Genomic DNA, 9,772 nt, shown 5'->3' on the forward strand with positions numbered 1-9,772 from the left:
CGGTGCAGCGAGCGGGTGTCTGCGGGAGGTGACCGGGGCAGGGCCAGCACCTTCCCTCCCTGCTCCTCCCCCTCTTCCCGCAGAGGAGGCTCTGGGCTGGCTGCAGGCTCTGGAAGCCAAGGCCCGGGTGGCCGGGCTGCGGCAGGCGTGGGGCTGCCCTCCCCGCCCTGCAGGCGGCGCTGCCTCCCACCCCCCTTTGCTGCTTGGGCTCCTCGGGGTAAAGGCTCCCAGATCAGTGCACCGCGTGGCTGCTGCCAGTGTCCCTGGCCTGCGCCCACGGCACGTGTGACGCAGCGCCGGGGCTGCTCTGGGTGCGTCGCACGGCTCCGCCCTGCCGGCGCAGGGACCCAGCTGCGCGTGCTGCCGGCTGGCGCTAGTCGCAGAGGGAGCTGGAGCTGGAGCTGCATCTGCCTGGGAAGCCGCTCGCTGCCAGGCCTTCTCCAGCGGGTGCTCACGGGACAGAAGCACCCTGGGCGCGGGGCTGCCCCTCACCGGAGCAGTCATTTCAGCTCTGGGGACGCGGGTTGGGCCCAGCTCCACTTGGAGTACCGGGGACCTCCCAAAGCAAAGCACGCACGGGGGCTGCTGTCTGTGGCATCCCTGGCAGGAGCGTTTGTGCCGTGTCCATGTGTCTGTCTGTGTTTGCGCGGTGTCCGTGTCCGTGTCCCTGGATGGCGTGGCAGGAGTGCACCTGTCGTGTGTGCGGTGTCCGTGGACAGCGTGGTGGGCACGTGTCTGTGCCGTGGCAGTGTGTCCCTGGATGGCGTGTGGGGGTGCGTCTGCATTTGGTGTGTCTGTGCAGCACAGCCCGACCTTGGCTCAGGGTCTCCCCTGGGCCTGGGCTCGCTGGTCCCAGCTAACCCAGCTGGGGATGTTCAGAGGTGCTCCAGTCCCCGGCGAGCCCGCGAGACTCGGCCACAGTAGTGGGGGCCCCTGTGAGCTGAAGCTAAGCGTGCGCCTCCTGCTGCAGACACGTCTGGCCAGCGTGGCCCCGCATGGCTGCGTGCACAAGTCCAGCTCTCCGGCGGCTTTGCCTTGCAGACGTTCCCCTTCACCTGTGGCCACTGCCTGGTGCCTGGACGTCCATCCATCTCTGGGCTGGATGTCCATCCCCAGGCCGGCACAGACCTCAGCTCCCCTGTTTCTGGACTGCAGCCCCCACCCCGCTCCTGTTCTGACTCCATGTATCCCCCACCTCTGACGAGGCTGCATTAATAAGTCTGGCCCTTGCAGGGATCCAGGCCGGTGCTTGGAGCAGTCTGACTCCAGCTCCCCATCCCGGGGACATGCAGGCCTGGACAGGCCTTGGGAAAGGACTCCTCGGCCCTTTCTAGCTGGGGCTGGGGGCCGGGAAGCTGAGGCCACTGCTGGGGTGCCAGCGGGCAATCACAGGCTTCAACCTGCTGCTACTTACCTGCGCATTCCTTTCTGGACACGAGGGAGCCATCCCGGTCAGCCCGGCTCCACAAAGAGGGGCAGGGGAAGACGCCCCTGAGAGCGTGAGGGCAGAGGCAGGGCGGCCTGCCCGAGGGCTGGGCATGGGGAGTTATGGGGGCAAAGGTGATGGAAAGAGGATGAGGCGAATCGAGGTGGATTATCCAGGAAAACCTGGCAATGGAAGGCTTTAGCCTCCCAGGGTGGGGGGGGCACGAGGAGCTGCCAGCCAGGAGGTGGATTAGCTGTGACCTCGACGAGCCTCTTGTGTTGCAGGGAGCCGTGGATGTCAGCCGCTCCTGGCACCCGCCGTGGTGGAGCGGGGCGCCCGGCTCCTGCGCACCGTGTCTCCGGGCCTGGGCCCAGCCCAACAAGAGCACTGGCTGGGGGATCTGGGAGGGAGCGCTTCGCGCACGCCCTGCTCCTTGTGACATCAGGGCTGGGTGGCCCCTGGGTCCAGCCGCAGCTGCCCTCCTCACGTGCTCGCGCCTGCTTCCAGATGGCTTCCGCTACTGACGCCCGCTATGGCCAGAAGGAGTCCTCAGACCAGAACTTCGACTACATGTTCAAGATCCTGATCATCGGGAACAGCAGCGTGGGCAAGACCTCCTTCCTGTTCCGCTACGCCGACGACTCCTTCACACCCGCCTTTGTCAGCACCGTCGGCATCGACTTCAAGGTCAAGACCATCTACCGCAACGACAAGCGCATCAAGCTGCAGATCTGGGTGAGCTGTGGGCCTGGGACAGGGCCCCCGCAGCGTCTGTGCATCCCGTGGGCGGCTGCTGGCACTGGGAGAGATGCAGTCCAGCCCTTCTCCCCACGGTGTCAAGCCTGGACCCCAGCCCAGAGAGGGAAGGTCTGTCCCCCGGAGCTGCCCTGCACCCTTCTGTGCCAGGCAGTGTGTGTCCCTGCTGCGCAGGGGCCGGGGGCTGTGGCGGGCTCGTGGTCCAGGCCTGGGGCGCGGGGCGGGGGTGCTGGAAACCAGCCCTGCAACAGCCGTAGCACAGAGGTTGTGCACCAAGACCACCGAGCTCCCCGCAGCACCCTGCAGAAGCAGCTGGGAGGAGCCCTCCGAGCAGGGCTGCTGTGTGCTGGGGCAACGGCTTTCCCATGGGCCAGCTCTCCTAGAGCCCCCTCCCCTTGTGGAGCGGAAGGGACCCCTTGCCCCAGCCCGTTCTGGGATGGGGCTTGGCAGCTCTGGATCTGGCCCCGAGACCAGGTTTTCCTCCTGAGAAGACTGAGCCCCCTGCTCCTGCCCCAGGTGTCCAGAGGGGACTCCGGGGCCTCCACCTGCGGGACTCGCCTGCCTTCCCCCGAGCCATGGCACAGTCCTGCCCTGGCTCTGGGTTCTTCCCAGGGCCCCGGTGCCCCCCTCTCCCAGGGCTGGGGGAGATGAATCGGTGGCAGCCAGGTCCAGTGCTGGAGCCGCTTGGAGCTGCTGGCGCCACGTGTTCCCCTGACCCGCTGTCTCACCCCCAGGACACTGCGGGCCAGGAGCGGTACCGGACAATCACCACCGCCTACTATCGCGGGGCCATGGGCTTCATCCTGATGTACGACATCACCAACGAGGAGTCTTTCAACGCGGTGCAGGACTGGTGAGCGCTGCGCGGGCGGTCGGGCAGGGGGCAGGCCCGGGAGCAGCCAGCTCCTGCTCTTCGCCACCACCTCCCTCCAGCCAGTGCGGGGGTGTTCCCGCCATGCGTGTGCTCACACGCGCCACTAGCAGCTGCCTCTGCAGAGAGGCCAAAGCCTGAACGGACCACGGGTGCCCCCAGCCGTGGCCTCTGCTGCGGCCTGGGAAGGTCCATTGCGGAGCCGGGCTTGGGCAGACGTGTGTCCTGCTGCCGCCTCTTCGGCACTTGCCCCTCTGCAACCTGGGCTGTCGCCTGGCACCTGCCGAACCGCTGCCTGAGCCCTCCCGTGTCTGGTCGCCCCTGCAGCGAGTCCCCTGGCGGTGGGTGCCCAGGGGTCCTCTCCTCTCCTCTCCTCTCCTCTCCTCTCCTCTCCAAGCACACTCCCTCTGCTCCCACCCTGCTTGCAGCCTCCGTGCAGCCCTGGCCGTCCCAGGGGGGCTGCAGCGAGCGGGGCACGGTGGAGGGTGACGGCTGTCCCTGCTGGCCTGTGCCTAGTGCCCGCTGGGGGCTCCTTGCGGTGCCCCTCCCCTGCCCTGAGGCTGTAGCTCTGTCTCCCGCAGGTCGACCCAGATCAAGACGTACTCGTGGGACAACGCGCAGGTGCTGCTGGTGGGGAACAAGTGCGACATGGAGGATGAGCGCGTCGTGTCGTCGGAGCGTGGCCGCCAGCTGGCCGAGCACCTGGGTGAGTCCCTGGGCCCTCAAGGGCCCATCCTGCCCAGCTCAGCACTGCGGCTGCAGTGAGGGGCACATAGGGGCTGTGTTTCTTCCCTGGCCTTGGCTCAGCAGTTGCAGATGCAGCCAGAGCCCCTGGGCTGAAAAGGGGTAGCCGGAACGTGCCGCGTGCGGGCAGTCAGCAGGGGCAGGGGCATCGCACAGGCTCTGGAGCGGCCTGCCCCTGCAAGGGGAAGTGAGAGTGTGTCTATGGCTCTGGCTGCTGCATGCACGTCGCAGCGTGTCTGTGCCCACATGCATGTGTGCACACGCGACTGCAGAGCTCTTCCTGTGGAGCAGTTTCAGGCTCCGTTTCCTTGCAACGGGTCCATCGCTAAGTGGCAGCACTGATGTGCTGTTCCCCAGGTGGCGTCACCACCATGCTGTGAGCAGTGGGGTCGATGGCTGCTCCCATTGCGATCAGTAACAGCAGGCTTGGGCGCCTGCCAGGTGCGGTGGCAAAAAACTCGGAGCAGGTGGGGTGGAAAACCTGGGCAGGGGAACAAGCAGAGAAACCCTAGCTGGACTTGGGTGGGCATTGGGGGCTTGTAGCAAGGCCCTGCCCCGCAAGCGCCCTACACGTGTACGGCAGGACGCTGCTCCATGCATTGCTCCCCGGGCCTGGGACGGGCTGGCCAGTGGCTGCAGCACCCGGCAGGGAAGCAGCCAGGCCAAGGGCTCGGCACCAACACCGAAGAGCCAGTGCCAGGCCTCACTCTTGTCCCCCGTGCCATCCTGCTGTCCCAGAGCCAAGAGCCAGTGCGTGTTGGAGAGCACCGGGCACATCTCTACTGTGCTACAGCCTATCCAGCCCCCTACCCTCCCCTGCAGCCGGCACCTACATGCTGCCCAGCTCCGGTGTGGGTGCTGGGCCCTGGGGTGCCATGCTTGTCGAAGGTGTCAGGCCTTTTGCCAGCGTCCCCCTCACTGGAGCTGCCCACACCACACAGGCTCCAAGGTCAAGGACTGCGGGAGCCGCGCTGAGGCCTGCCCTGCTCTGGGGTGGCTTTAGGCTCCCTGTAACCTAGATAACTGCCTGGGGCTCACCGGCTGCTCTTGTTCCCCCTGCCCCTGTGCCGGGAGCCCCCGAGCCGCCTGCTTTTGGGGAGACGCCAGCTGCCCCGGGGCCCCGGCTCACGTGGACCGCTCTCCCTCCGCCCAGGGTTCGAGTTCTTTGAGGCCAGCGCCAAGGACAACATCAACGTCAAGCAGACGTTCGAGCGGCTCGTCGACATCATCTGCGAGAAGATGTCCGAGTCCCTAGACACAGCGGATCCCGCCGTGACGGGGGCCAAGCAGGGGCCGCAGCTGACGGACCAGCAAGCCCCTCCGCACCAGGACTGTGCCTGCTAGACGCAAGCATGGCCCCCACTCCTCACCCGTCACCACCTCCGCGTCCCAGAGCCCTCGATCAGCCCCTTGTGCTCCCAATTAGCCCCTGTTCAATCAGTTTTATTGGGTAACCCCTGGAGACCGGCCGAGGCGAGGTGACCGGGCCGGGGCTCGTGCTGCGCAGGTTTTAGGAGGGCTGCGTCCTCCCTCCAAGCCTGCGCCGCTCTGGCTCCCGGCTGCGCCCTGTCACCCCTGCCCCTGCCCCCCCACCTCACTCTCACCCCGGGACAGTAGGAAAAAGCTCTTCTGTTTGCTCGTAGCTGTTGTCTGACCCCGGCTCTGTGTTCCTCATCGCTGGACCGCCAAAGCCAGGTGCTCCCTGCTGCTGGCTGTCGCATCTGCCTGCCCCTGGCACTGGCGGGCGTGAGGCCTCCAGCCAGCGGGCCATGAGCTAGAAAACCCTGGCTTTGGGGGCCAGCGCAGAACGGCCAGTGCCGAAGTGAGGGTTTGGGCTGGCTTCCAGGTAAAGGGGGGCAGGGGCAGGGGCAGCATCTTAACACTATAGCTGACACCACGTGTTGTTGTGACACTACGCAAGGTCCAGCATGACCTGCCTTCTCACGCAGCTGCCGTGCTGCAGCAGTGAGACTAATTGCATACCGCTGCTAATGAGAGGATGTTCCCCTCGGTCTGTGCGTCAGCTCCCTCCCCTCTGCCCTGCATGTCTGCTGCTGCATGGCGGGGGCTCCCAACAGCCGCTCGCATGGTGAGCGCCCGGAGCCGGCTGCAGGCCATGCGCCTTGGCCCTGCCTCGTGCCCTGCAGCCGTGGCGGACGGGGCTGGGCCGGGGAGGGGGAGAGGTCGCGACTCCCGCCGGCCCTTGCTGGCTTGATGCGTTCGACCCCGACGAGGCGTGAGTGCAAGCGGTGCCCTGGAGACGCGTTGCAGCCCTGTCCTCCTGCCCCCTCGCAGCTTGTCCTGCGAAGGGCAGAGGATCCGGCCCCGGCCTGGCTGGAGAGCGCCCCGGCTTGTCAGTCCCGCCCGTCACCGATGCATATTTCACGACTCCTGTTTATTTGTACAAATAGAGGCTACTTCTGCTCCTGCTGTCTTCCTCCTTGTACATAAACACGACGCCCTGTACATAGACGTAGCCGTGCCCCTCGTGTGCGTGTGCCCTGCTGTGCCGTGGCTGTGCTGCTGTACTTATTTATTTTAGCGATGTGGTGGTGACCTGCTTGTGAAAACCACTTTGGCATCTATTATTTAAGAGCAGGACGAGCAAGGGCAGCGGCGGTGGCAGCACCACAGCAAACCGGTGCCGGAGCCGCGGCCTCGCAGCAGTGTGGACAGTCTCCGCGCAGACGTCCGAGCCAGTGACCCGAGCTGGTGCACGGCCGGGCTTGGCGCGTTGCTGCAGCCCCTGCTGCTCCCTGCGTGTCCATATAGTGATGTGCTTACTGTGGAGACCGTGACTACGTGGAACTACCTGTATCAATGACCAACCCTGTCTGGCTCCCCCACCCCTATTTATTTTTCTTGGAGCACTGTCTTTGTTTTACAGATACGAAACGACGTGGCCACTCCGCCCAGCCTCCTCCTCTCTGTGACGTTGACTCATCTGGAAGAGTTTCGCTGTACTGTAAAAATGTCAAAAGTGTCAAAAGAGTCAAATTTCCTGAAACTCGCTGTACGAGAGATGTTGTGAAGAAATAAACCAATGCTGATCACAAGGTGCTCCGCCTCGTGGTCTGAAGGGAGGGGCAGCAGTGGGTGGAGGGGGAAGCCCACCTGGCAGGCTGTAGGGTCGGTCCCCGCCAGTCCCATCCCTGCCCCTGCAGCCAGAACCTGTGGGGAGGTGGGGTCAGGCCTCCTGCCCCGCTGCAACCTGCTTGTTCAGCCTCTGAGCTTGGTGTGCGGCCCATGCAGGGGAGGAGGAAGGTGGGTCCTTGCTCCCTTCCCGCTAAGTTGGGACAGAGCTGCTTGCCGCACTCAAGCTGAGCACAGCCAGGCCTGCTGGCCCATCTCCCTGCAGCGTGCCCTCCTCGTAGCAGCAGCTATGCTGGGGGAGGTGGCAGAGACACGCTGGATGCGGTCACGCTTTCGAAAGGATTCACTTGAGGCAAGTCGTGAGAATCATGTTTAATCTTTAGAAAAGTGAGAGATGATTTGTTCTAGCAGCGCCGGGGACATCCACACTTGGGACCACACAGCTGGCTCACAGCTCAGCTGGAGACTACACCCGGGCCTTGGGGGCACAGGTGGCTTTTGTCCCCACGCTGCTGTTGCACTAGGTGCTGCACGTGCAGGGGCGATCCCCATCCTGCCGTGTGCAAGACCAGGGGCCAATGGATGCCCGTAGCAGCAGTGTTTGAGGCACATCAAGGAGAATGACAGAAGAAACGTCCTCCAGAGAAAGGTGCAGCAGGGGAGGATACCCCAGCACACCAGGTGCTGGACCTGGGGGTGGGTGAGACCCACACGCTGGCAGGGTGCCAGGCAGGCCCAAGGGCAGGAGGAATGTGATGGCACGGAGTCGGGGGGGCGGCCAGGTGGAGGGCAAGCAGCTCTGGTCCCCGCCCTGCCCCAGAGGAGTACAGACATCAGCCATGGGCTCCGCTGGAGCGGAAGAATGGACGTGGGACGGTAGAAGGCTGAGTCTGGAAGAGGAGCTGTGGGCAGGGGGCTTGGAGCCGGGAGGGGAAAGGGAGAAGCGCAGTGGGGCCCCAGCTGCAGAGGCAAGAGGGGTTGAGGAAGCTTGTAACAGGAGGGGCAAGAGCCAGAGGAGTGCGTGTGAGGGGCCAGGCCGAGCACCTCGGGGAGAACAGGCCAGAGACCCTCTGCCTGGGGGGGTGGAGAAGGCCAAGGTCGCCTGTTCTGAGCTCTGCCGGGGCCGGGCAGGACTGCGTGAAGGGAGAGAAGCAGAAGGGCCCGGAGCCCCCCCAGCCGCCTCTGAAGCACAGCAGGTCAGTGGAGGCCAGGTGCAGCAGGGCTCCCTGCCCACGGGGAGGCCCCACGAGAAGCAGGTGGCAGGAGAGGAATTGGTGCATGCCCACAAGGCCCCAGCTCGCTCCACTGCAGGAGGAACGACGCCAGCGTTGGGACGCGGTTGACTGGTAAGGATCACGAGCAGGTTTGCGGGTCAAGGGCTGAGCATGTTGCAGAGCCCAGCCCCCAGCTTTCCCCCCACACGCCGCACAGGGCAGCACCACGGGTCCGTCTCCAGAAGGCAAGTTGATTTGTTGGACCAAGATGCTTGTCGCAGCCCAGGGAGCCAGCTCCTCCCCAGGGACCATCTGGGCCTGGTCTTGGGGTCTGGTGGGAGTCCCGAGCCGTGGGTGCAGCCTCTCGCCTCACCCTTCAGAGGCCCACACTGCGGGGCCGAGTGTCACTGGGGCTCTTCGGTTCATCCTCAGTGTCCGCTGGCTCCAGGTGCTACAAGCGAGGGAGAAAGGACTGGCTGACCTTGCTGCAGCATGGACTGATGTTACAGCAAAGGCTCCAGCTCCTTCCTGCCCCACGGGCATCTCCCAGGCATGGCGGGAGGCGGCGTGGGGCACAAGGAGGCCTGTGTGGACAGCGTGGACTGCTCACCCGGTGCTTGAGGTAGGAGAGATACGCGTCCCATCCCAGCGTGACCACGTTCACGTAGACCACCCGGTACTTGGGCGGCAGGAACAGGAAGTTAACGAGTTGAGCTGCTGGCCACACGCACCAGTCTGCCTGGGAACAGCAAGCCAGCAGCGTTAGGTAACGAGCGGGGAGGTTGGGTTGGGAGGTGCCGGGTGCGCAGGGCTCGGGCTCCCTTTACCTTGTAGAATTCCCAGAACTTCTCCCGGAGCTCGGCCCAGCTCTCCTCCAAGCTCTGCCCTTCCAGCGCCCCCATCCCTGCACCGGGACACGACAGTTAGGGCTGAGGGAGCAGTGGGACCTGGTGTGGGGAGCAGGCTGGTTCCTGTTCAGTCGGGCATCACCTTCCCAGGGGCAGTGCTGCAATGGGCCAGGGGACAGTGGGGTCTTTATGGCCTGCTCCCAGCCTGCCAGGGATCCTGATGGCTCGGGGCTTCCCCTTCAACCCTCCGTGGCCAGGAGAAGCTGAGTCGAGCTTGAGCTGGGCTTTGCAGGATGGGGACGGGCGCTTCCAGGGGAGGAGGGGGCTGCCTTTGGCCACGTCTGCGCCCATGCAGGGGCTCTCGGTGCAACCACCAAGAGGAAGCGGGTGAGGGAGGGCAGGGCAGGGCTGTCCCTGCCTATCTGCAAAGCCAAGTGCAGGCCGTTAACCCACAAGTGAGAGCAGAAGTGGCCTGGCTCCCCGCAGCCCCGAGAGGGGAGGGAGGCGACCAGTCCCCGCTACCGGCGGTTGCAGGAGAGCCGAGGCCGAGGCATTACCCAGGAAGTACCAGACCCCCAGGGTCGGCGAGGCCACCAGCTGGTCCACCAGGACTTTCTTCAGCACGACGCGGATTCCTTTAATGCCGCTCGCAGGAAACACCACGTCCAGCCAGAGGTACCAGTAATGCATCAACGGGCCCATGCTGCATCCGATGGCGAACATGCGGGCTGCAACACAACGCCGCCTCGTTAATAAATGCAGAGCCCAGCACAATGTCGCCATCCATTATTCACGGCACACCGTAAGCGTATCCGGGGCC

The 9,772-nt window shown here is 64.9% G+C and overlaps 2 protein-coding genes across 2 annotated transcripts in view; one reads left to right on the top strand and one right to left on the bottom strand.

Moving 5' to 3' along the window:
- Positions 1 to 219: 219 nt before the first annotated feature.
- RAB3A (RAB3A, member RAS oncogene family) lies at positions 220 to 6,857 on the top strand. Its single transcript, XM_025210266.1, has 4 exons — positions 220 to 2,161; positions 2,917 to 3,035; positions 3,635 to 3,759; positions 4,951 to 6,857. Exons 1-4 carry the CDS (start codon positions 1,721 to 1,723, stop codon positions 5,139 to 5,141), a joined length of 876 nt encoding a protein of 291 aa, XP_025066051.1. The 5' UTR covers positions 220 to 1,720; the 3' UTR covers positions 5,142 to 6,857.
- Positions 6,858 to 7,248: 391 nt separating this feature from the next.
- Positions 7,249 to 9,772, bottom strand: part of MPV17L2 (MPV17 mitochondrial inner membrane protein like 2) — a 2,869-nt gene continuing 345 nt past the window's right edge. Inside the window, exons 2-5 of the mRNA XM_006028886.3 lie at positions 9,510 to 9,680; positions 8,932 to 9,008; positions 8,715 to 8,843; positions 7,249 to 8,555 (exon numbers count right to left, since the gene is read on the bottom strand). Of these exons, the coding sequence (XP_006028948.2) occupies positions 8,481 to 8,555; positions 8,715 to 8,843; positions 8,932 to 9,008; positions 9,510 to 9,680 (452 nt within the window). The 3' untranslated portion in view covers positions 7,249 to 8,480. The remainder of the gene's footprint in view (positions 8,556 to 8,714; positions 8,844 to 8,931; positions 9,009 to 9,509; positions 9,681 to 9,772) is intronic.

The sequence above is a fragment of the Alligator sinensis genome, unplaced genomic scaffold (assembly GCF_000455745.1).
Source record: "Alligator sinensis unplaced genomic scaffold, ASM45574v1 scaffold1354_1, whole genome shotgun sequence".
Taxonomy (NCBI): Eukaryota; Metazoa; Chordata; order Crocodylia; family Alligatoridae; genus Alligator; species Alligator sinensis.

Bases quoted from the DNA above. Each gene is read 5' to 3' on its own strand.
- RAB3A (XM_025210266.1), top strand. From the start codon at position 1,721: ATGTCAGCCGCTCCTGGCACCCGCCGTGGTGGAGCGGGGCGCCCGGCT. The intron at 2,162-2,916 runs GTGAGCTGTGGG...TCTCACCCCCAG, and splicing joins GCATCAAGCTGCAGATCTGG to GACACTGCGGGCCAGGAGCG. The intron at 3,760-4,950 runs GTGAGTCCCTGG...CCCTCCGCCCAG, and splicing joins CCAGCTGGCCGAGCACCTGG to GGTTCGAGTTCTTTGAGGCC.